Source organism: Mytilus californianus, unplaced genomic scaffold, assembly GCF_021869535.1.
Source record: "Mytilus californianus isolate M0D057914Y unplaced genomic scaffold, xbMytCali1.0.p SCAF_5, whole genome shotgun sequence".
Classification (NCBI taxonomy): domain Eukaryota; kingdom Metazoa; phylum Mollusca; class Bivalvia; order Mytilida; family Mytilidae; genus Mytilus; species Mytilus californianus.
Genome location: NW_026262701.1, coordinates 119,691,744 through 119,718,161, shown reverse-complemented (window position 1 = coordinate 119,718,161; position 26,418 = coordinate 119,691,744). Strand labels below are relative to the sequence as shown.

The 26,418-nt window shown below is 32.8% G+C and overlaps 1 protein-coding gene across 1 annotated transcript in view; it reads right to left on the bottom strand.

The window, feature by feature from the left end:
* Positions 1-325: 325 nt before the first annotated feature.
* Positions 326-26,418, bottom strand: part of LOC127700883 (serine/threonine-protein phosphatase 6 regulatory ankyrin repeat subunit B-like) — a 33,555-nt gene continuing 7,462 nt past the window's right edge. The window contains exons 2-7 of the mRNA XM_052204585.1: positions 23,035-23,184; positions 22,196-22,448; positions 18,832-19,061; positions 14,212-14,482; positions 10,627-10,731; positions 326-4,812 (exon numbers count right to left, since the gene is read on the bottom strand). Coding sequence (XP_052060545.1) covers positions 503-4,812; positions 10,627-10,731; positions 14,212-14,482; positions 18,832-19,061; positions 22,196-22,448; positions 23,035-23,160 — 5,295 coding nt within the window. The 5' untranslated portion in view covers positions 23,161-23,184 and the 3' untranslated portion in view covers positions 326-502. The remainder of the gene's footprint in view (positions 4,813-10,626; positions 10,732-14,211; positions 14,483-18,831; positions 19,062-22,195; positions 22,449-23,034; positions 23,185-26,418) is intronic.

The window sequence follows — 26,418 nt, the reverse complement described above, 5'->3', positions numbered from 1 at the left end:
ACTTCATACACAGGTGTGTGCTCCTTACGCAGAAACTGCTTCAACAGAGTTATGAGGAGGAAAGATTAAAATTGACACTTCGTAAATTTTATGGACACCATCATGAATTGGTTGATCTTTACGATGTGTCTGTGTCTAAACTAACTAAGGACATTTTTACCACGTCTTAGATTGTGGTTTAACATCTATGTCGTCAGTCTGCTAAATGTGTTCCCCTCGGTTTTAGTTTGTAACCCGGATTTGTTTTCTCTCAATCGATTTATGACTTTTGAACAGCATTATACTACTGTTGCCTTTATTTAAATATATTCTGATAAAATGAACCGAAAATTAAGTTGATTTATTTCAATTTAAAATGCTACATACTCCTCTTTTCCTATGCGAACTGAGGCTTCAAAATATAACTTTCCGTTTGTCTCAAGAACAAACTACAGACAGGACTTCATTGTTTTATATTATTTTTTGTAACTGTTCTCCTTGTATATGTATACTTTTTGTCGAACTACAGATTTGCAAATTCTTGTTCAAACACATCATCTGGCGTTAACCCCTCGTCATCATATATCTCCTTATCTGCGTTCTTTTTAATCAAGAGTTCAGTAATATCTGTATACCCCCCAAAAGAAGCAAAATGCAAAGGCGACCATCCAACTTGTCTTTCACACTGATTGACATTAGCATTGTTTTCTATCAATAGTTCAACAACATCATAATGCCCCATTTTACATGCCATATGCAATGGTGTTAGTCCAGTCATATCGCATTTTAAAACTCCAATATTTTTCATAAGTAGAATTTGCACAATGTCTGCATATCCTCCTTTACATGCCATAAGGAAAGGGGATTGTCCATACTTATTACAGTGTGAAATGTCGGCGTTGTTCTGTAGTAATAGTTCAACTATATCAGTATGTCCATTTTCACATGCCACAAAGAAAGGGGATCGGTCTTCGTCATCACTCTGGCAGACGCCAACTTTATTCTTCAAAAGAATTTGCACGATCTTTGTATGTCCTTCCTTGTAAGCCATATAGAACGGCGATTGTTTATAATTATTAGAATGTAAAATATCAGCCTTGTGTTCTAGTAAGAGTTTCGCTATACGTGTATGTCCGCCTTTGCAAGCCATATAAAATGGAGATATATCTTCTTTGTCATATTGATAGACATCAGCTTTGTTTTCTAACAACAGTTGTGCTATTTGAACATTTCCTCGTTCACATGCTAAATACAAAGGCGACCGCCCGTTACAATCACACTGGTTGACATTAGCATTATACTCCAGTAGATATTCTACAATAGTTGCGCATCCTTCTTTACAGGCAACATATAAAGGCGATTCCCCATGTAGGTTGCACTGCAACACATCAGCATTGTATTCTAACAACATCTTGACTATTTCAGTTTGTCGTCTGTCACAAGCAATATACAACGGTGATTGGTTTTTAGACTTAAAACATTGTAACGGATCTGCTCTGTTTTCAAGTAAAAGTTTCACTATTTCCGCATCACCTACTTTACAAGCAAGATACAACGGTGAAACTCCATAGCTGTCATATTGAGAGACGTGAGCTTTTTTCTCAATTAAGAGTTTGACTATGTCTCTATGTTTTCCTTCACATGCAACATGCAATGGGGATTTTCCATCGTTATCACACTGAAAGACGTCTGCATTGTTCTCTAATAAAAGTTTTACTATATTCGTATAACCCTCTTGACAGGCAGCATTCAATGGTGAATTAACATAAGTGTTTGAAAAGGGCGACGAAACAAAGATCATTTCTTTATTACACTTGTTAACATCAATATTTGCATTCATTAAAAGTTTTACTATAGCTTCGTGTCCTCTTACACAGGCAACATATAATGATGATTCTTTACAACATCGGTCATATTGAGACACATTAGCATTGTTAGCAAGTAAAAGTTCAACTACTTTAGTGTGGCCGCCTTTACAAGCAATATAAAGAGCTGACTGACCACTTTTGTCAAGTTGAAAGACATCGGCTTTGTTCTCGAGAAGCAGTGTCACTATATCTGTATGCCCTCCTTCAGCAGCAACATAAAGTGGTGACTGTTTATACTTGTTGCATTTTAAGATATCAGCATTTTCTTTCAGCAGTAATGTAAGCACGTCAATGTGGCCCCCTTTACAAGCAAAAAAGCATGGTGTCTGCTTTGCCCAGCAATATTGAGATACTTTAGCTTTGGATTCAAGCAATAATTCTACTATTTTTGTATGTCCATTTCGACAAGCTACATGCAATGCTGATTGTGCTTGAGTGTCACGTTTAGAGACATCAATATTCCTTGGTAGTAAGAGTTTCACTGATTCTGTATGCCCTCCTTCACATGCAATAAACAGTGGTGACCGATGGTGTTTGTCACACTGAGACACATCAGCATTATTTTCCAATAACATTTTTACTATAACCGAGTGTCCTGCTTTACATGCATGGTACAATGATGACTTTCCAAATTTATCACATTGAAGCATGTTAGAATTGTTCTTAAGTAACAATTTAACTATATCTGCATGTCCTGCTAAACAAGCCACATGCAACGGTGAAAGTCTAAACTTCCCACAATGTGAGACATCAGCACCACTCTGCAGTAAGATTTTCACAATAGGTGTATGTCCTTTTTCACAAGCAACATACAAAGGTGTCTGCATTGCCCAACCTCTTTGAGAAACGTTAGCCTTGGTTTGAAGTAGTAGTTTCACTATATCTGTATGCCCTTGTTGAACTGCCAAATACAGTGGTGATTGTCCATGTCTGTCACATTTGGAGATGTCAATTTGTTTCTCAAGTAAAAGTTTAACAATGTCTATATAACCACTTTTGCATGCAACAGACAATGGGGATTGTCCGCGATTATTACATTGCGATATATTACAATTATTCTCCAATAACAATTTTACTATAGCTGTAAACCCTTTTTTACAAGCCATATACAATACTGATCTTTTATTAACGTCACAATGCAAAGTATCCGCATTGTTTTCTATTAACATTCTTACAGTGTCTGCATGTCCTAGTTCACAAGCCACGAGTAATCCTGACATACCAGACAACTTTTCACGCTGAGACATGTCAGCCTTTTTTGCAAGTAACAGTTTTACAATATCTGTATGCCCTCCTTTACAAGCCATATAAAATGGTGACTGTTTAAAATCGTCCGTCTGCGATACCACAGCATTGTTATCAAGCAATAACTTAACTATATCTGTGTACCCTCTTTCTGAAGCCACATAAAGTGGTGACATTCCGAATGATCCACGTTTAGAGACATTGACATTTCTTTCCAAAAGTAATTTCACTACGTCAGTATGACCTCCCTCGCATGCGATATATAAAGTTGATCTTCCCTTACTATCTACTTCATTGACATCACAGTTTATATCTATCAGAAAGAGAACCACGTCTACATAACCTTCTGTAACAGCTTCCATTAAAGGTGTTGGTGTGGACATCGAGGAATATCCATAGAACATACGTCTATTGCGTCTGTCAAAAGCCAACAGTAAACGTGTAACTTCATGGTTACGTTTGAAAAACGAAAGAAGCTGCGATCTAAATGAATTAAATCGTAACTGTTTATTATGGAATATACTTTTCAAATCATTATTTTTCAAATCTAAGATCAGTCTGACAAAATACTCGTGTTTCATGTCTTCTGAGAGAATTATCAAGTTTTCCTCACCACTTGTTCTGTCCTTGAACGATTCGAAAATGTAATGATCCCGGATGAATTCACTGGGCGCAAAATTAATAAAGCATTCTTGTAAATGTTGTCCGCAAATAACAGCTGCAATTTCATATATTTTGTCATGAATAAGTGTATACTTGTTTCCCCGCCTTTTTAAATAGGTGCCTTCTAAGTTTGCAAGGCATTCTCGTAATGTAGTTCGGGACATTTCTTGTTTTACATCAATGCCAAATTCTGCACACACGGACTTAAGCTTTATTTCATCCTGAGATGAAGTGTTAAGCTTCAACAAATCTAAACTAAAACCATCATCAAATAATACACAAAGAACAATAGCACAAAACGGAATTTTGTTGTGAAATCTTATTATGTGCATTAATTCATCTTTTATAGTATTTACTGGGGCTGTGAAAAGCTTCTTTAGGTCAGTAAATGATTTTCCCTCGGATAATTTACAAAGCAGTGGAAAGAAATCAAAATTTTCCAAATATGTTTCAATATGGTTGATCATATCATTTGAAAGGTACTGTCTTATCATTAGCTTTCTTTCTTCTGGTAAGAGACACAGCTGTTGTGATAATAAATTGCATTCTTTACTTGCGAAATAATTAAGTTGCTGGAATTGTAAATCTTTGAATACATGCAGTCTGCAAGAAATAAGGAGTTTTGCAGATGTAGATTGCCCTGGTATTTCATTATGCATGAAAATAACATTTTTTATGCCATCTTTTTTATCATTTTCGCAAGCTTTGAATATTTTTTCTATTTTTTCTAAATGATCTTTCCACATATGTACTGTTTGAATGTTAACTGTCTCCTTGCCACAAATATCATCAATAACAAAAACTTGTTTCTTTCTTAAATCACGATAATGTATTATATCTGATGGTCCTGTGACTAACGGAATTATTTCATACCCTTCATGTTTATACAAATTTATTGCAACATGGTGAATAATTGACGATTTTCCAGTCCCTGAGCTCCCAGTGACAACAATACAATTCTGTAACTGTACAGATGTTGCAACATGTTTTGTTGCCCTTGTGATAATAAATTTGCTGTCATCCTTCATCCATTCATTTATATATTGGTCATTTTGAGCTTGAAATAAAAAAAAAATGAATAGAACATAAACATTTACATAAACTATAAATAAAACAATTAAGTCATCAACAATCTACGATGATATATGATTACTAGTAATCATACTGACAATAAAACTGAAACATACTAACTGTAGTAAAATCATAATTGAAGGAAAATAAAATGGTATAGATCTAAATCGATATATTTTGATTCAGTGCAAATAGAACTGATTTAAAAGATAAAAACAATATACACAAATACAAAAAGACCAGTCAGCATAAAATGGAAACACTCAAATGTCTGTAATATTTGTTTTTCATTTTAACGGGCAAGGGCGAGACGATAGATATCAAAAGGACATTCAAACTTGTGAATTTGAAAAAAAAACAACAAAAAACTGACAAAGCCATGGTTGATACATAGACAATAACTGTTTAGTGTCTTTAAATATCAGCTGTATTTGTAAGAGGCTAAGAAACAGGTGTAATGTAAGCTTCAGCGACCTTTTACTCCTGTTTCGAGTCGAGTACAAATTCAGCTGATATTCAAAGACACTAAACAGTTATTTTCTTTATCCTGCAATCAATTTTGAACATTGTTTTTTCTTTGAAAGACAGAAAAACTCACATTTATTGCATTTATTTTCGATTTAAAATCCTTTGAGGCCCGCGTAGTAATATCAAAAAATCACATAATCATCTGATGACCGGTACACCGAAAAGAATTACGCATTGTCAACAATAATATATAGCCAAAAAAATATTATTATTTATTACACTATATCAACTAATTTCAACAGTAAAAAGAAATAACAAAACATTGTCCGATTTAAGAAAAAAGTGTTTGATATGTCCTACTCTGCAGAATTTCGAACTGTCCGTGCATTCACGCATTATTGGGTTTGTTGCATGGTTAATTTTGTGATTTACACATTCAAGTTTTGAACATGAAGATTGGCGCCGTAGAAAGTGGAGTTAATCTCTGCTGTTCATGTTTGTCTTTAAGCAGAAAGTTGGTTGCGGATCGGAGACTTGAACATTCACAGACGGAGCAATATGTCATTAGAATGCGATTGCAATACACATTCTGAGGTCACGAAAGTTCATACAACACTTGTCAACAGCAATACACAAAAATAGTCCGGCAGTGGGCGGAGCTTCAAAGCGGTATCTGTATAGTATACAAATACAGGTTAGCGATATCTGTTGGGCTATTAATGTATGATAAGACACCCAATTGCAGGATAAATAATTATTTATATCATTTGGAATCCCCAGTTGTTTTGAACATTTACAATTTACCTTTAATTATAAATTCGATTCACGCTATAATATTACAGATTCTGTCGTTTTCCCGATTACGACACTTTTACTGAATTTGCATGACGAGTAATGAATGCACAGCAAGAGACGCTTTGAAAATAAAATTTCGAAAATTGATGAACCAGGGTTATATTAAAAAATATCTCGGCCTTTTTCTAAAAGTGTTCATCGGAAGGTACAAAGACCTTGTTGATAAATATTCCGTATCAACTTCACAAATAATGCATGATGATCTTGAAGTATAGATTCTAGGTATTGCCGTCTTTTATCATCTAAATTGCGTGCTTTTTTTATTTGATTTTGTATTATTTTCATCCTTTACTGTTTAGTCAATTTTTGGTTAATCCTTTTAGCATTGCTCGGTATTTATACATCCCGTAATTGTGTTATTGTGCTATGGTCATTTTTTGTATTATTGTCTTTCATTTTTGCTTAAGCGCTTTGTCTATAGAGTGTGTATATGCCATTTTTTTAGGTTTTCTCTGTTGACATAGTTGTTTGTTTTTATAGTGATTAAGATTTTAACACAATGTTGACTACTGTTTAAAAATTTTGACATTTCTACCTTTTATCTCTGTTTGTTTTGCTCACACATTGTTGTAAATATAATGGAATTCTATGCGACTGTCATAGAAATGAGAGGTTTAGCTATAAAACCAGGTTAAAACCATCATTTTTTACTTAAGGAAATGGCTGTACCAATTCAGGAGTATGGCAGTTGTTTTCCATTCGTTTGATGTGTTTGAGCTTTAGATTTTGCCATTTGATAAGGGACTTTCCGTATTAAGTTTTCCTTGGAGTTCGGTATTATTGTTCTTTTACATTTTTGGTGATAAGTCGCTTTCCATATGTTCCGATTGAAGACAATGTCGAAACTTCACTTTAATCCTCTTTTCCGAAAATAATATGAAATGCAAAATCTTGAACTATAAGATAAGTGGTGGTCAGAAGCCCATAAAATATTTATTTCCTACCTAGCAAAAAAATAGTATTTAAACCAAAACCTAGAGAGTTTGATGTCCTCTACCATCCCAATTCAATAGAAGATAATTCAGAACTATGTGGTCACAATAAATGTTAGGAATACATAATTATAGTGACCACATAGGTCTAAATTATATTCTATAATTCAGAACTATGTGGTCACAATAAATGTTAGGAATACATAATTATAGTCTTATTAATCAAAAGAAATAAAGAGTTGTAATACTAGATTCTGTATAAACTTACAGTTATTGTATACATGCATACTTTTAGGTCATATAAACATTTATGCCTTTTCTATCATAAAACTACACCATTTAAAAAAAAAATATTTCGTTAAAAGAATTGGGTATAAAATAAAGCAACAGCAATTTACCGATGTTCTCGTAAATCGATAAAGAAGAAACTAATCAAGATAACAAACAAACACTGAGGACAACGCATGAGCTCAAAAAGGAGCAAGACCGGGTGCGTCGTAATGATATGAGCTTTACAACGTCATGTAATGACCCAATGTGAAATAGAAAAAGAGAAATCTAATGGTCTGATTTTTATTAAAACAATAAAGAAAAACAATTATAGAAGACGGCTTTTTTTTCATAATGTCGAGAAGACGAAAAAAGTAAAATAACAAAAATACCGAACTCTAAGGAAAATTCAGACGGAAAGTCCCTTCTTTATCAAATGGCCAAATCAAACGCTCACACGCATCAAAAGAATGGAAATCAACTGTCATATTCCTGACTTGGTATCTTTTTATACAATAAGGTTAAAACACATTTACGTTACTAATTCGGCTAATTCGTCGGAGTTGACGATAAGAATAATTAATCCTTGACAATATTTTCCAGGACAGCTTGGTCATGGTATAGTTATAGTTTCTTAGCAAACACAAAAATAAGCTTGATTACATATTCAAAGTCGTTTATCAAATGATAAATTATATTTCTAACAGCCAACTTCTCATTTCACAGCCAGCAGTAACAAAACTCAGCTCCAGCGTAGGCCGTTTACATAACTCAGTTAATACGTTACGGTCTTGCATATGCACACTATACGGTCTTGTTGAAGGCCGTACGGTGACCTATAGTTGTTAATTTCTGTGTCATTTGGTCTCTTGTGGAGAGTTGTCTCATTGGCAATCATACCACATCTTCTTTTTTATATTCATTAACAGAGATGGCAGTCCTATTGGAGTTTATGCGATTCTTTTTGTTGTTTTTGTTTGTAACGTTATTTTGAACTGTAAATCGGTTTATGAGATATGAACATTGATAAACTACCGCGACATTAATTTACTATATGGCATGGTTTTGTTCATTGTTGTAGACCACATTGTGACCTGTAGTTGTACAGATCCCTGTCGTTTGGTCTTTGAGGGTTTTCTAATGGTAATCAAAAAAAATCTCCTTATTATACGGCAGTATTAGACGAGACGTATTAAGGTATATAAAGGACAATTTATCATAGGTATGTTGTAAAAATGAAGTCATCCATTCAAAACGTTTACATTGATTGACCGTTATGGAATATCTCTTTCACAGAAGACGACAGTTAGATTCAAATTGTCGTAAAATTAAAGGATGTACACCTCTGAGGGGCCAAATATTTCTAGGATTAAACTTTTTTTCTCAACCTGATTTTTGGGTTTATATGACTGTAAGAATGTAATTGATGAAGAAAAAATCATATGGTGGTGCACTTTTGTGTTGTTATGGCCATTTGAAGGTACCCCATTTTCAATGATTTTCCCATTTTTCAACAATTTGTTACCCGTTTTGTGCTATTATTTTGAAAAAATCACAGTTTTACAACTAAACTTTTTTTCAAACTTTCACTAAAGATAAAGTGGACCAATCTGAAAAAAATTTACTTAAAACAACAATAGGTTGGCGTTAATATTAGAATATTAGAAAGTTTTATAAAATTTTGTTGCTTTTTCCTGTCAAATTCACCATGCTGTCAATTTAGTTAATTTGGGATTTTCCCTTTTTTTTAGAACAAGAAGCATATTATTTCAACTTCTATGTTATAAGTAATTGAAAAAAAACATATCTAAGAATTTTGAAAAGAAAAATTGATATGGGATATACATATTTTTGGTTAAATCGTTTCTTTGTACCCTTACTGATTTTCTCAACATTTTGCCTGATGACACTGACCGGATCGGTTATAAAATTTGAAAATTGTATTACCCAAAAACTGCTTTTTGTAAGTACACAATTTTTTCACAGAGTTTAGTTTGATTATAATATTTTTTTAATTCATTGATATTTTCCACATGTATCACATGTTTTGGAAATAATTCTTGAACGAGATTTCAACGAGACTGAAACATCAGAAGAACACATCTTTAATATAATAATAAGAAGATGTGGTATGATTGCCAATGAGAAAACTCTCCACAAGAGATCAAATGACACAGAAGTTAACAATTATAGATCACCGTACGGCCTTTGATAATGAGCAAAGCCGATACCGCATAGTCAGCTATAAAAGGCCACGAAATGACAAATATAATCAATTCATTCGAGAATACTAACGGTCTAGTTAATGTACAAAATAATGAACGAAAACAAATATGTTACACAGCAATAAACGACAACCACTGAATTAGAGGCTCCTGACTTGGGGTTCGTGTTGCTTAGTCTTTGGTTTTCTGTGTTGTGTCATCTGTACTATTGTTTGTCTGTTTGTTTTTTTATTTTTGGCCATGGCGTTGTCAGTTTGTTTTCGATCTATGAGTTTGAATGTCCCTCTGGTATCTTTCGTCCCTCTTTTGGGACAGGCACATATATAATGAGGTGGGGTTAAACTCGTTTGAAGGCCCCAACCTTCCCCTAACCTGGGACAGTGGTGTAACATTACAACATAAGAACAAACTTTAAGCCCTCTTCGACTCGTTTGTGACACCAAAGAATTAGACTTATCACATAGTTTGTACTCAGAGCTGGAAATTGAAATTAAAAGTTTATAAATTTGCCAATCTTCGTTTCTTCAGTATATGTCAGTATCCTATCGAATAAATAAACAGAATCTAAACCAATTTGGTGTCATCATTTGTATCTTTATTTCGGTTTATAAAGAAACTTGTGTGAGTAGCAAAAATCAAGAAGTTAATTATAAGGGATAAATTTATATCACCTTGTGAAAGTGGGTGTCAAAATACAGATAACTTATCAAAAAATGTACAAGTTACAACTTAACAGCTGGTAAATACAATACGTTAAATTGTGAACAAACTGGTAAATTTTGTTGTCAATATATATAAAAACTGGTTTAGAATATGAATAATTTGGTAGTTTTTTTAATAACTTAACATGTATGTATCACGTGAACAAATGGTATCGGAACTCATTCATCAAGTTGACATTTCTAAACTTTATTGAAAACATGGATCCTGTATAATAAATTAACGGTAACTCAATTTGAGAAAAAAAACTGGCCTTTATATGTCATGTTTCGGTTTTAAATTTTAGGTATAAAGTTAAAGAAACGAAAATGATATGAAAAGAAGACTTACATCTTATATTCCCTGGAATAGTATCTGCAGCTCGAACTTTAATTTCTGTTGAGAGATCCTGTATCTTTTTGGTAAACTCTGACGACAGTTCATTGATGTGTTCATCTGAAATTAACATTATGAGTTATAATTTTGCACTAAAATAAGGTAATCGGCATTACACTGATAAGACATGTGGTGATTGAGACTAGATTAAAGATATATAGTGAACAACCATAACAGTTGGAATAAAAAACAAAACAAAGACAAACAGATTTATGTTAACTCTAAAATTAAAGGCAATATAAATAGGTAAATCAATATCCTCACTACAGTGATTTTTGATGTTCGGTTTAGACATGTAAGATTACTAGTAGCAGATGCATTAGGACGAGCTTAATTCTGGCATTACTCATGATCGTGATTATGTTAATGTAGTTCGTAAGTAAGCATATATTTCATTACACCTGACCAGCGCTACAGGTTTATATTATACTAATAGTCTCTTAGTGCGTTGCCATCGAGAATAAAAAATATCGAAAGAGAATCATCACCCAACTTGTACTTGCCATTAGTAACACATCGGTAGACAGCGGTTACTATAATGTCTGACGACCTTTTTTATTACTTAACTTTGGTCAAGTTTGGCTTCATCGGCTCTTCAAGTTTGATTTTCAAATATTTTAGCCTCGAGATTGATTGTCGAAATACTCATCTGGTATAGTATATTTGATACCGTTAATGTTATTAAGTGATGCTCAAGGCCAAATTATCTGAAAATCCAAACACGAATACAAACATTGAATAGCTGATAAAACCAAAAAAGAACCAAAAAGGAAAGTCAAACATGGACACTAAATCAGAGCTATGCATGACAAAGACATTAAACTTTCAATTGGAATGGCTTTAGGAGAATTGCCAGATGACACCTCACATATTTTGAACTGTCAAATCGACTCTTTACGGAATTCGATAATTAGAATATGGCAAAACTTATTGATCATTCATTATTAGATTTATTTCCAAAAGACTTTGAGTTTCAGATTTTCGTGGATTTTCCAATTGAAAGTTACTATGCAAGAATGCACACGCTGAATATCTCGCCCGATTTCCTAATTATTATCAGAATTTTGTGTTGAAGGTCTGTAAAATACCATAAGGGGTTAACGCATGTATAACACAAACCTCACATTATCGATAATTCATGATAATGAGGTCAAGGTCAGGAAATCCATATTAGACGGACACATACATCCAACAATCGAAGGCCGTACGGTGATCTATCATTGTTAACTTCTGTGTCATTTGGTCTCTTGTGGAGAGTTGTCTCATTGACAATCATACCACATCTTCTTATTTATATGTTCAGTTAGAAACTTCAAAACTTCTGAACAAGAAATGTAGTATCCACGTCTGCTACCTTCTGCAATGTAAACTATACTGTTTATACTAACAGTTACGCCGTCAACGCTGCCAAATAAGAAACCTATGTTTTGCATTCCAAAAGTTTCACGTATTTTTTTTTTAAATTTTAGCGGCTTTCAACAACTTTTTTACTTATCAGACTTCATTATTCATTCGTTGCATTTGGAGTTATACAGGTCGTGTGCATGACGTCAACTTCTGTCATCAGAAAAGGACTTGACGAAATTAAATCTACCAAGGATTGAAACTTCATAATTTCTGGATAGCTGAGTGATTGTACAAACAAACTACATACAGAAACGAAAAGGTAAGTATTTTTGTTGTTGATACATGTCTTAGTTTTTATAATATTATGGAAATATGGTGCATACAATGTGCTGGAAATGAGCAGATTACGATATTTGAATGTATTATGGAAAATAAAAACAGAGGGTCAAAATTTATAAACTACTTATATTATATATCGTATGGAAAAGAGCAAGTACATTTTAAATAAGTGAAAATAAGTTATAATATTACAGAATATTTACAAAAAAAAACAAATTAAAACACAAAAAAAAAAAATATTTAGAAAAATTGGGGGTCAATTCCTCATGCGCCCGTGCCAGAATTGTGATGTCATTTGCTTTTATTTAATAGAAATTTTCAAAAACAGCATTCAATTTTTATACTTACAGATTCTTTATAATAAATATTTGTTATTTCCCATTTTGATTCTGAAAGTTAAACTCAGTAAAATGAACGCAGTAGCATTCCTGGTGAAAATAAAAGATAAAACAAATACTTAAGCCTGCATCATATCTTGACTTGCATCTAGAAATTGTCAATGAGAGTCGATTAAGAACAAAACGACAAAAGAGATGATTTCAGCTTCCAAATTGTGAACTTTTCATTTCTATGTAGCAACAATCCGGCAATGCCGGCATAAGGAGTATTCATGTACCAGTTGATGCGATATTCAAGAGCTTGCATTTCCTATCATGATTTCCTTGATAGGGGATTGCTGCTTACAAGGGAGCTATTAAATCAAGAGCTCCAAGTGGTGAATTTAAATCATTCCTTGAATAATTAAACGGACGCCATCACGAGTTGTTTGACAAAAAACCTGTCCTCTTTTCCGTGAATGTGACTCATCGAATTTCGTACTAACATAAGCCACACGTTAGGTGCCACATGTGGAGCAGGTTCTGCCTACCCTTCTTGAGTACCTTAGATCATCCCCCGTTTATGGTGGGGTTCGTGTTCAGTCTTTAGTTTTCTATGCTGAGTGTTGTATACTGTTTGGTTTTTTTTTGCCATGACATTGTCAGTTTGTTCTCGACTTATGAATTGGAATATCCCTTTGGTACCTTTCGCCTCCCTTTAAGGCTGCAATCATACGACTTGGGTTGTTTAACATTCGATTCGTCTTTTAGCCAAAAAAGATCAGCATATGTACGAATTGATCACCTTCAGTAAATATTTAATAATTACACGCATTAACTTATTTCTATATTGAAAATGACTTTTACATACATGTTAACTAAATATTAAATATCTTGCTATTACTTCTTGTCTGTGTATTCTAAATAATAAGGATGTTCTTGTTCCAGGCAGAAAACCCTGGCCGTGTTAGGCGCAAATTTTTGGAAGTTTTGGTCCTCGGTGCTCTATACTTTTGTACTTGTTTTGGCTTTCAAACTTTTTTCATCTGAGCGTCACTGGTTGTTCTTGTGTGTACGAGACGCACGTCTGGCGTATTGAATTTTAAGCCTAGTACCTTTTGTTAGCTATTATTTGTGTGTTTCTTTGTCCTATATGTTCTCCCATTTATTTGTATTGTGGTCCTGTCATGTGATGTTGTCGTTTTAGTGTTGTGTTTGACGTTGCAATAAAAGCGTGAGGTTCGGCATGCCACAAAACCAGGTTCAACCCACCATTGTTTTTTTAAATGTCCTGCACCAAGTCAGGAAAATGGCCATTGTTATATTATAGTTCGTTTCTGTGTGTGTTACATTTTAATGTTGTGTTTTTGTTGTGTCGTTGTTCTCCTCTTATATTTGATGCGTTTCCCTCAGTTTTAGTTTGTAACCTGAATTTGTTTTTATCTCTATCGATTTATGAGTTTCGAACAGCGGTATACTACTGTTGCCTTTATTTATTCAACATAAAACATGGGTAATGCCATGCATTTGTTTTTACCTTGAAATTCATATTCTGTTATTTTTGTAAGAAGGTCTAATGTTGTAATCTTTACTGCATCTTTGAACTTTTCATGATCATCTTTAAGCATTGATACCTTTGTCTGTATATGAACTGTTTGGTTCTCTAGTGTTTTCAATTCTGAACCAATTTCCTCTTGGAATTCTGTTAAATCTTGACGTACAAATGTTAAGATATCTTTGTTTAGATTCATTTGGCTCACTTCATCACACATTGATTTGTATGCAATTCCACCAAGTCTTACTATTGCCTTAAACAAGAGATTTTTACCATAAAAATCATGCCAAAAATGCAAACACATATTAACTCCTTTTCAAAATGACAGTTTTTATTTTTACTATCATGGTTTCTAAAAACCTGAAAATGAAATGTATGGGGAAACAACAATTTCATTAAATTCGGGAATGAGCATTTAAGGAATGGAATTTGTTGGAAGATCTTTAATGATGAACTGGAGTGCTCAAGCTTTCCAGAATAATCAAAACCGCTTCATGTTTAACCGGATTTTCGAGGGAAATATCGGTTATTAAAATGGGGATGTTCGGCGGGCGGCTGGGCGGCTGACGGGCGGCTGCCAAACAGTGTCAGCACAATAACATGAAAATTCTTTAACAAATTCTTTTCAAATTTAAATATGTTGTTTCCTGGGACTTAATGAAGGTCTAGTTCAATTTTCAAGATTTATCTCCTTTGTGAGTTATCGCCATTTTTAATATCCAAAAGTGGAATTTTTAAATATTTTACTCTTTGTTATCATGTTATGATTTGTCTTATCTCACAGTAAAAATTGGAGTGACAGATTTATTTGAAAATTATCTATTTCCTAAGTGGTAATGATTATAAGCTATATCATTAGACATTTTGAAGATTATTACATTATTAATTATTATATATGTAATGTTAGAGTACTATGTTAAACCATAGTTCTGTTCAATTAGATATAAGAAATATTTTAGCATATGATAATGATTTATTTTCATTATTAATTAGATCTGGGAAATATCTTAGCATATGATAATCATTGAAGTGACAGATTTATTTTAAAATTTTCTGTTTCCTGATAAGATCTTTAGGACTGTATATATAAAGTTTGAAATTTACTAGAAGGACTGTATAAATGAAGATTGAAATTTACTGTTCATTATTAGACATTTTATAGATAATTAAGTCTCCCTAGATCATGTATATTCTTACCCCCACCCCCCTTCAATTTGAGAATGTGCTTTTATCTTGTAAACGGTCGAGATCCCCACCCTAAACCATATATATTCTTGCATGGGACAATAAAACAAATCAAATGAAATAAAAGGCGAGTCCCTTGGGGACAACCCCACCCCCTCCTGTTTAAGAACTTGTAAACGGTCGAGATCCCCACTCCTAAACCATATATATTCTTTTATGGAAAAAATAAAACAAATCAAATGAAAAATAGGGGAAGTCCATGAGGATAACCCCCACCCCCCTTCTTTTAGATAACTTGTAAACGGTCAAGATCCCTACCCCGAAACCATATATATTCTTGTATGGGACAATAAAACAAATCAAATGAAATAAAAGGCGAGTCCCCTGGGGTCAACCCCACCCCCTCCTGTTTAAGAACTTGTAAACGGTCGCGATCCCCACTCCTAAACCATATATATTCTTGTATGGGACAAAAAAACTAATCATATGAAATTTAGGGGGAGTCCACTTTTGAGAACTTGTAAACGGTCGAGAACTCCACCCCTAAACAACCATTTATATTCCTGTTCGTCATTTCAAGAAGATTTGAATGACATACAGGGTCAATCCATAGGCGTCACTTATGCATATCACATACCAATTTGTACTGGACTTTGGCCAATGTCAGATGACCATGGGAATGACGAATTATTGGAGCTTTGTTTGGGAGACTTCGTAACAGCATCCTGTTACAATTATTTCTTGTTACTGATAAGTTTTATAGATTTTGAAAAGACATTGTATTAATGATAAATGAGATTTTGGATTTTTTTCTTCTTTTCTTTGGTAAATTGTTTGAAGAATTTTGTGGCAAGTTTGTTTGTTATTCTGTAAAAACTAATTTTCTGAATGCTATATATTTTGTTTTATGAAGTGAACTCCTTTAAAAACTAAGCTTATATTGTTTATTAATAAACATATATTTAGATTTCTGATTTTGGGCCCAGTTTTCAAGTTGGTCCAAATCGGGGTCCAAAATTAAACTGTGTTTGATTTCAACATAAATTGAATAAATATAGAGTTCTATGAAATGCTTAATCTAAACCTGTATTTCTTTTCATTATTAATAAGATAATACCACATTGAGGTCCAAAGGGTCCTAAATTAAACTTTTGTTTAATTTTATCAAAAATTGAATTCTTTGGTTCTTTGATATACTGATTCTAACAATGTTTGAGTGTTAAATCATATCTAATTTTAGAGAACTTAGTCATCACTGGTTGTTGTTATTATATTATTGATTATAATTTGAAAAATTGCATCATATTTTATTTTAGAAAAAAATTATCCAGTTTGAGTTATTTCCCTTTGCACAGATAATATTATGGATAAAATTAACCTGTGTTTCATTTCAACATAAATTAAATATATATAGGGTTCTTTTAAATGCTGAATCTAAATCTGTATTTAAATATTAGATTTTTGGGCCCAGTTTTCAGGTTGGTCCAAATCAGGGTCCAAAATTAAACTTTGTTTGATTCAACGAAAATTGAATTTATGGGGTTCTTTAAAATGCTGAATCTAACCATGTATTGAGAGATTTTTGATTGTAGGCTCCTTTATCAAATTGGTCCACATTGAGGTCCAAAGGGTCCTAAATTAAACTTTTGTCTGATTTCATCAAAAATTGAATTCTTTGGTTTCTTTGATATGCTGATTCTAATATGTACTTAGATTTTGGATATTGGACCATCATAGGTAAATGTCCAATTTCAAATATTTCAGGTCTTTGACCACATTAATTTTGTGTCACAAACCTATGCTGTGTCAAATATTCAATCACAATCCAAATTCAGAGCTGTTTTAAGCTTAAATGTAGTGTCCATACTTGCTCAACTGTTCAGGGTTCGACCTCTGCAGGAAAATCCGGTTTGCTGTCACTCTGACAGCCTCCTGTTGTTTTTGTTTGCAGCTTCTTGTTTGGTATACATAACAAAAGAAGCATTTCTGGTGGAGATAAATGGTCACATTGCGTTTTAGTACTTGCGCCGTTCCCAATTTTTTCCTCTTCAGAATTAAAAAGAAGTGATGTGGGTAAACTTATTTTGTCACTTTTGCAAATTATCGAATGGATGGACTGATTGATGAATTACTGTCATTCGACAAATCTGATCGTGAAAAAATAAGTAAAGGTGTTCAAGCATTCAATTTGGTTGTGGATCGTGAATGCAATTAAATCAAATTCATCGTCAAAATCTGAGAAAAAAAATCTGTTGCATTATCAAAAGGCAGAATAAATGAGAAACAAAATATGTCTGAAATGACAATAAGGCATAACGAACTAGTCAGAATGGTCTTAAAAAACCCCAGATCAAAAGGCATTCCATCGTCATAGCCAAACATTTTTATTCCCCAATAAACGAGAACCAGAAAAGTCATGGAAGTTTAATCTTCCACCAAAATAAATTTTCATATTTTTGCAATGACAATAAAGCGACACTCGAATTTTCAAGATCCTTTTCACGATAAAAAAAAAAAGTTGCAACCGATCTTTTACGATCATAAATATCAACTTTATATAAATATTCCAACTTTCCCCACTTTCTGATTATGCTATTACGACAATGAACGACAATGTTAAAAGAATAGTAATTTAAGAATTTGTATATTTAGAAAAATCATGTTTGTTTACATTTTCATGTCATTTAAGTATTGGTGAGCAATGTGCCATTTGTAGTTTTATAATAATGGTGATCTCTTAAACTCTTTTCTTATTTTGACAATATTTTTTTTCTTCTTCCAAAATGGTTCATAGTTCATAATTAAATAAATCAAATCATCTATTGACCTTTCATGTGTCTTCTAGATAAGTTTTCCTTCAAGGTCCCATAATAGATATTACGCTATCCTTTCGTAATCCTTGATCACCGTTATTTATTCTTTCACGATAAGTTTTCACGATGTACCCAATGACAGTCGTGAGGAAGCCCCAAATAATCTTTGCTAAGTCATTAAACTGAAAAAGTAACTAGCAGATGAACTAAGTAATCTCGTAAACAAGAAATTCATAATACATATGAATATAAAATAAGGTGATGTGGTATGATTGCAAATGGTGCAACTATCTAACAGAGTCCAAAAGAAGCAGTGTTAAGCAACTATAGATCTTTAATGAGCAAAACACATATCGTGTACTCAGCTCTAACTGTCCTCGATGTAACAAAATTTGAAGAAAAAAAAAATCTTACATTCATTTTCTTTTTACTGATTTTCTTATCATTTAAAAATTATTACTCTCTACCAAGTTACCTTTTTTAAAACGGATGGTGAATATAGACAGTAAGTTCACAATTTTACCTAGGCTAGTTAAATTTACCAATTTATGTTTCAGTGGTATACTCAACTTCACTTCACAATTACTTCACAACTCATATTTACCTTAGATACGCACGCCCATGCAATTGTAAAATCTTGCTTTGGTATTTCATCTTTCTCAGCGTGAACGATTTCATTTCTATAGTATTTAATTCTTGCTAAATCAGCCCCGTCACTGATTTCTGTCGCTGGTGGCATCTTGTCATATCCGTTGGAGGGCGGAACAATTGTACTTAAATTTCTTAATAGACAGATCATTAGTGTCACGTCATAGTTTTCCGAAGACGTGTTGCCTGAAATAAAAAAAAAGACTACAGAGAATCTACGATTATTGTATATACAAGAAGACATTCGTGAATACACGGACATCCAAATTTCGTCAAAGCTTCATCTACTATTAAAGAATTTTTATTTTATTTATACGGTAGACAATTATTACGTGATGATTGTATCTTACCCCTCATTGATTATTGTTGTATAGTGTGGATAAATTGTAGCAGCGAGGGCTTAAGCAGAATTTTAAAATAAGAAAGAAAAAAAGCTCCTAGAACAATACTAGATACCGGATAATTTCGCTCCTTCGGAACTGGATGTAAATTGAACAGATAATAAGATATCACAAGTTTGCGTTTATATTTAAATGTATCAAAAAGAATGCCCCTTCATATCTTACTACCAAGTAAACTCACCATAGTATGTTTCTGTCAGAAATCCATACCCCTTGAGAAGTGATGCTCATGGAAACATCATACTTCCCAAACCAAACATAGAATTGTTAAAGAATGTGTTATTCAGGACCATTCTTGTGGAACATACTGTCTACATATTTTAGAAATATTGCAATATTTCAAAAATAAAACAACTGATCACTTATTGAAATCAACCAATTGATAGCAATGTTTTGTAATTTTAACATTTTTTTGCAGTTGTATAGAAAAATATACTTGTAACTTTTATACTCATCTATGCCATGTACATGTTAGCATTCTTTTCAACAAAGTAAATGGTTTTTGATGATGTTGGCAACGGAAAAGATTACTTGTATCACTAACTTGTAACCCTTTTGTTGCTGATGTTGAGTATTCAATTTACACCCTATCTTGAAATTATTACTTAATAGTAAGTTCTGGGAATATGGCTAAGATTCTATGGCTTGAATATGTTATAAAATTGGGAACACGTCAGAAAGTGCAGAAGAAATCATATGCGGATGGTCTAATAGTATGGGTATTCGAGACCTGATCGATGACTTTGTTGCTATAGGATCAAATCTTGTTGGATAAACGCTAATAGTCAAAATTGATACATCATTATTACGCCTTTCCTTTGGTTAATCTCCATAACACGATTAGTTTTATTCACATAAAACATTACTAGGACAGGATGGCTTTCTGTAAAGCGTTTTCTATGGGTGACTAAGTTTGGTACTATGACTCTCCAATTAAGAAAGGGCAATCGCCAAGGTTAAATTATCTCTGTCTAAAAAAGGAAAAGATTTTTTAGATCTGGTAAATGGAATTCGGTTAGATAAAAAGTAAAATCACAAAAATACTGAACTCCGAGGAAAATTCAAAAAGGAAAGTCCCCAATCAAATGGCAAAATCAAAAGTTCAAACACATCAAACGAATGGATAACAACTGTCATATTCCTGACTTGGTACAGGCATTTTCTTATGTAGAAAATGGTGGATTGAACCTGGTTTTATAGCTAGCTAAAAGGGTGATATATACAAGGGTGAGAAAGTTGTTCTTTTAAACAAACTAAAGAAGTGTCCATGACAGGAGAGAGATAAGTTGAATAAAACTAACAGGAGATAACCACACCAGGAAATGATACTTGTACGAAGAACTGTATGTTGACAATGAAGATCAACCGAAAAACAGTCAGACCTTGTGGGTGGGGGATTAGATTAAAACTAACCACTTTTTCGTCTAGCATCTCGATTACAAACAACAGAGAAGGACGACCAGATGACGACGTTTCACATAAAAGTAAAAAAAACCTAAGAAATGCAAGCGGAGATTTTTTTAAGGTTTGGGAAGACGCCATTACAGATCTTAGAAATTGAGCGACCAAAACAGCACCATATTGTTCAGGGAGCTCATATGGACGATACAGAAGCAACAATAACCGAGACTGGATTACGACGTTCATCAATCATGTCAAGGGATCCAGAAACTTTAAAGATGTTGTGCTCTGTGATGTTATTTTAACCTTTATGACATTCACATGCAATCCGTGCTCAAAACTGATTATTGGAGTCTTTAAAAATGTGTTTACATAATTACATTTACTTGTAAAGGGAAAGCATAAGTAAATTAGACACAAGGAAACGTGTCACATGGTGGGGAACAATGTTGTGTGGTACGTTATAGTTTTCGTTGTGTTATAAGACTGGAGAAGTAATTAGACATACAAGAAATCTGGATTGTCGTCTGAAACACTGTAGCTAGGAGGGACGTCCGGTGTTTCTACGACCCCTTGCATCGCGTTTTGCGGATGCCAAATTTAGATATTGTTTTCCCGTTTATCAAATACTTTCTGTTTAAAAAATTGCATTTTACACTATTCACCAAATTGTCGGCAATTGTCGTGCCTTATATTTAATGAAAAGTAAAATAACAAAAATACCGAACTCCGAGGAAAATCCAAACGGAAAGTCCGTAAGCAAATGGCAAAATCAAAAGCTCAAACACATCAAACGAATGGATAACAACTATCATATTCCTGACTTGGTACAGGCATTTTCCTATGTAGAAAATGGTGGATTAAACCTGTTTTATAGCTAGCTTAACCTGTCACTTGTATGACAGTTTCATAAAATTCCATTATATTGACAACGATGTGTGAACAAAACAAACAGACATAATAGGTAAAAATGTCAAAAATAGGGGTACAGCAGTCAACATTGTGTTATAATCTTAATCACTATAAAAACAAAGAAATATATCAACAACGAAAAACAAAAAGGCATATAGACAAAGCACATTATCAAAAACGAAAGACAAGAATACAAAAACTTACCATAGCACAATAACACAATGACGGAATGTATAAGTACCGAGCCACGTCAAATGGATATTACCAAACATAGACTAAACAGTAAAAGTTATAATTTACAAAAACAAATAAAAGAACACTATAACACATAATTAAGATGACAAACAACGTTAGTACCCAGAATCTATATTTCAAGACCATCATGTATTATTTGTTAGGTTGATACGGAATATTTATCACCAAGGTCATGGTATCTTCTGATGAACATTTGTTAAGGACTTTCCGTTTTGAATTTTCCTCGGAGGTCGGTATTTTTGGTATTTTACTTTTGGTATTTCTTATCTCAATTTAAATTTGACTTTAAGATTTCATCTATTAAAGGTACTATTTTTACTTTCTTACTCCCCACTTATATGTTATTTTTACCTGAAGCTGGATATAAGAGATCCATCTGCTTCCTGTTAATAACTCTAGTGTAGAACAAATTCTGAGTAATAAAAAGTCGATCTTTTGCAAGTCTTGATGCAAGATTTGATGGAGGAAAATGTTGATCGAATGCATCTCTTACTGCCTTAGGCGCAACATTACTCATCAATCTGAATATCCGCAAAAAGTTATCTTCTGCCTCTGTCAATGAGCTAGTGTTGTGTCGTTTGAAAATCGTCTTCCATGATACATTCTGGAAAATGTAAATATAATTGACATATGTGACAGGTTTCTTAAATCGTAAAGGTATGTTTAAAACAACATTCAATCGATCCATTTCCTTTTGGTTGTCTAAATTTGTATCGTTTTCTCTTGTGATACCATCATTTAATGTTTTAAAATGATCTAACAATAACAAAATATTCATTGGTATAACGGGGCCTTTCGGGTTTATTTACACCCTTTATTTCATAATTCATTCAAAACTTAACTTATTATACCACTCATTAACTCGGATTTTCAGTATTGTAAGATTTTTTCCTTTCATATCATGCATACAAATTATAAAGATTTTGTGAAATACAGAAATTGAAAATAAAAATCAAAAACAAAAAAAAGCTCAAAGTACTAGTAAAATCAGTAAAAGAGAGGCGAAAGCTACCAAAGAGACTTTCAAACTCATAAGTTACTATAGACATTTTACTAGTTTTTGTTTTCTTTTAACTAGACACATTTTACAAGAATATACACAACGTCAGAAAATTACGCATTTGCTCCAAATAGTGATACTCTATGATTCTATATACTTGTGTGTTCATAAAATAATATAATATATTTACCCACACATATGTCATTATTCTACTGAGCCGTATGAACTTTGGCGAATCCCTCAGCCATACGCATGTTGTAACTATGATAACGACAACTGCGACTGCTATTGCTATGAATATTGTGATAGTTTCCATTCTTTACCTCAATTATTCCATCTCCTGCAATAGTGAGTAGTTTTCTAATTTTCATTAATTGTATTCAATATAGTTCGTTCATGGAAGATATATATCTCAATATTTATCATTTTAATGCATTTTCTGCCAACACATAACAGACATTTACAATAGTAAAATTAACAAAGGTCTTGGTATCTTCCGATGAACATTTTTAGAAAAGGACGAGACGTTCTTTGACATAACACTGGTTCATGAACTTTCTGCTCAGACACTGGTGACGTTTCATAAAGTCTGAGTAGCAGCTGCAAGCTCTTGAATACCGAATTAGTTGGGAAATAATTATCCCATATGCAGGTGACGTTGGTTTATTGCTACTAAGGTGGGGGAAAACGCGTGTCTGACGTACAAAATAAGCCTGGGTACTTTGATGAGTTTTTTTTGTCGTTCTTCTCTTTGATCATGGTTTTGCCTGTTTTTCTTCGACTTATGATTTGTTATTGTTCTTTGGTATCGTCTATCTCTTTTTATAGAAAAGGGGCGAAAGATACCAGAGGGACATTCAAACTCATAAATCGAAAATAAACTGACAACGCCATGGCTAAAAAAGAAAAAGACAAACAGATAAACACTAGTACACAAAAAACAACATAGAAAATTATAGTTCTTTTTACATACCGTTTATAGTTACACATGTACATTATATAAATTGGACGATAAATGTAAAACAAGACAATTAAATTGACTAACTTATGGAATAAAATAACCGATTGATCCACGACAAAAGAATTTTAGCAGTTGCACATTTTGTTTTATTTATGAAATTTGTTTTTAATCTCATTTCCAATAATACCTATGCAAGCTTCTGTGCTATATTTATAAAGAGACAACCATCACAACTTTGGATAATTTATTTTATCCCAAAATGATTAACTTTGTGTTTAAACACTTTTGACAGAGAAGAAACCAAGGGACTGAAAAAAATGAAATGTAGAACGTCATTATTTTCATTATTTTTTCACTAAAAAAAAATACCAGTGTTATTTTTTCCTTTTTAAATCACCTCTTTTAAATCATGAAATTCTCAGAAAAAAAAAGTGAACTTCTTCTAAGGTACTTCTGACAATCAAAGTAATCGACATCACTTATGGAAAGACTGGAAGAGTTGTGCGCATAATTTCAAAGCATACTCTCATGTATCTTCAAAGGAAGGTGCAGTATATTTTTTCTGTGAGTTTGACTAAATAAAGGCAACAGTAGTATACCGCTGTTCGAAATTCATAAATCAATTGAGAAAAAAACAAATCCGGGTTACAAACTAAAACTGAGGGAAACACATCAAATATAAGAGGAGAACTACGACACAACAGAAAGACAGCATTAAAATTTAACACACACAGAAACGAACTATAATATAACAATGGCCATTTTCCTGACTTGGTACTGGACATTTTAAGAAAAAATGGTGGGTTGAACCTGGTTTTGTGGCTAGCCAAACCTAAAATAATTTCCAGAAAGAAGTATTGAAAATGCACTTGTTCAACATCAAAAATTAAATAACTAATTTTTATTTTACTTGTGTTCATTCTTCATTAAAAAAAATCCTGTATTCAAATACATGTACAAACACCTTGCATTGTTAAATAGCAATGTAATGAAGAATAAACAAATAAATTTAATTGCAGAATATGCCCAAGTTAGACTGTTGCATATTTGTTTATTGTTTCCAGAAAATTAATGGTAATTGTAACTTAAATACACATAAATTTTTACCCTTTTCCTACCGAATTAGACTTATTGCCGGGTTTATAATAACATGAGCAACACAACGGGTGTCACATGTGGAACAGGATTTGCTTACCCTTTCGGAGCACCTAAGATCGCCTCCAGTTTTTGGTGGGGTTCGTGTTGCTCAGCTTTTAGTTTTCTATGTTGTGTTTTGTGTACTATTGTTTGTCTGTTGCTGTTTTTCTTTAATTTCGACCTATGAGTTTGAATGTCCCTTTGGTATCTTTCGCCTCATTTTTATTGACTAATATCAAATGATTAGAACATGGATTTTCCAAGTAAAATAGACCCTGCTTTCATTTTTTATACATATTTTGTTACTTGTCTTTTTTTTTCATAAAAAAATGCATCTTATTAATCCTTAATCATCCATCTTTCAGGCATTATTTACAGAATAATGTTATGTAGTATAGTGGTTATAGGTATACTATTGTATTTGAGGTCAATAATTGACAATAAATTTTGTATTGAGATATGAAATAAGCTGTATAATAAAGAGTTTATTCAACTATGTAATACAAAAAAATATTAACTGTGGTCAATTAAGATTGGCATTAATTGATTGATTAAACAGCCATCTTTGAGTGATTTTTTTAGTAAATAATGACAGTTGTCTACCATTCTGCATTGTATCAGTATTCTTACTTGCCTCAGGAAAGAATTTAAATAATAGCATTTAAAAAAAAGTGTAGGAATCAACATTGATATCAATACCCACTTGAACCAAATTGTATTCAATAACTTACACAAGCACAGGATACTGATAAAATACTTTAAAAATTATTATCAACTGATTAAGTTTGATATATTACCTTTTCACATTAATTCATAAATAGTAATGTATTAGCAATTTTTATTTAAAAGGAATTATATGCAAGTGTAAATCTAAAATAAAGTTGCTGTTCGGTCAATATTTTATTAATTAAAGGGCTACACCATGTAAAGAGTCGGCAGTAGATGATTGAAATGATGTATAAAGTTTCTGCAAGTTATAATGTAAACCAATAGTGTCATAATATGTCTCCCCATAGAATTTTGCATCACCTCAAAATCCGGAGTGTTAACATAGATTCAGCATGGTTGAATGAACAAGCAGACATATTATTTCAATAAAACATCTATTGCTGCAGATTTTGATAAATCGAAAACAACACTTTTAACTCCTAAGACTGATAGTTAACGGTTTAAAATATTTCTATGTTATGTCTTCCTAAATTACACAAGAAACCGGACTGTCTGAATCCAGTAAATGTTCAAATACACATGCCAAAGTTAATACAACGGGAAACAGTATATAAATCGGACATGCTGAGACATAATTAAATACATTAAGTATCTGCATGATGATATTTATGCTCGATATTGAAATAAAGTATACCGAAAAGTGATTGGTTTTCCGATGCAAACTAGCTGTGCCTCTCAAATTACAGATTTATTTCTTTTCTGTTATGAATCTCAATAAAAGAGAGGCGAAATATACCAAAGGGACAT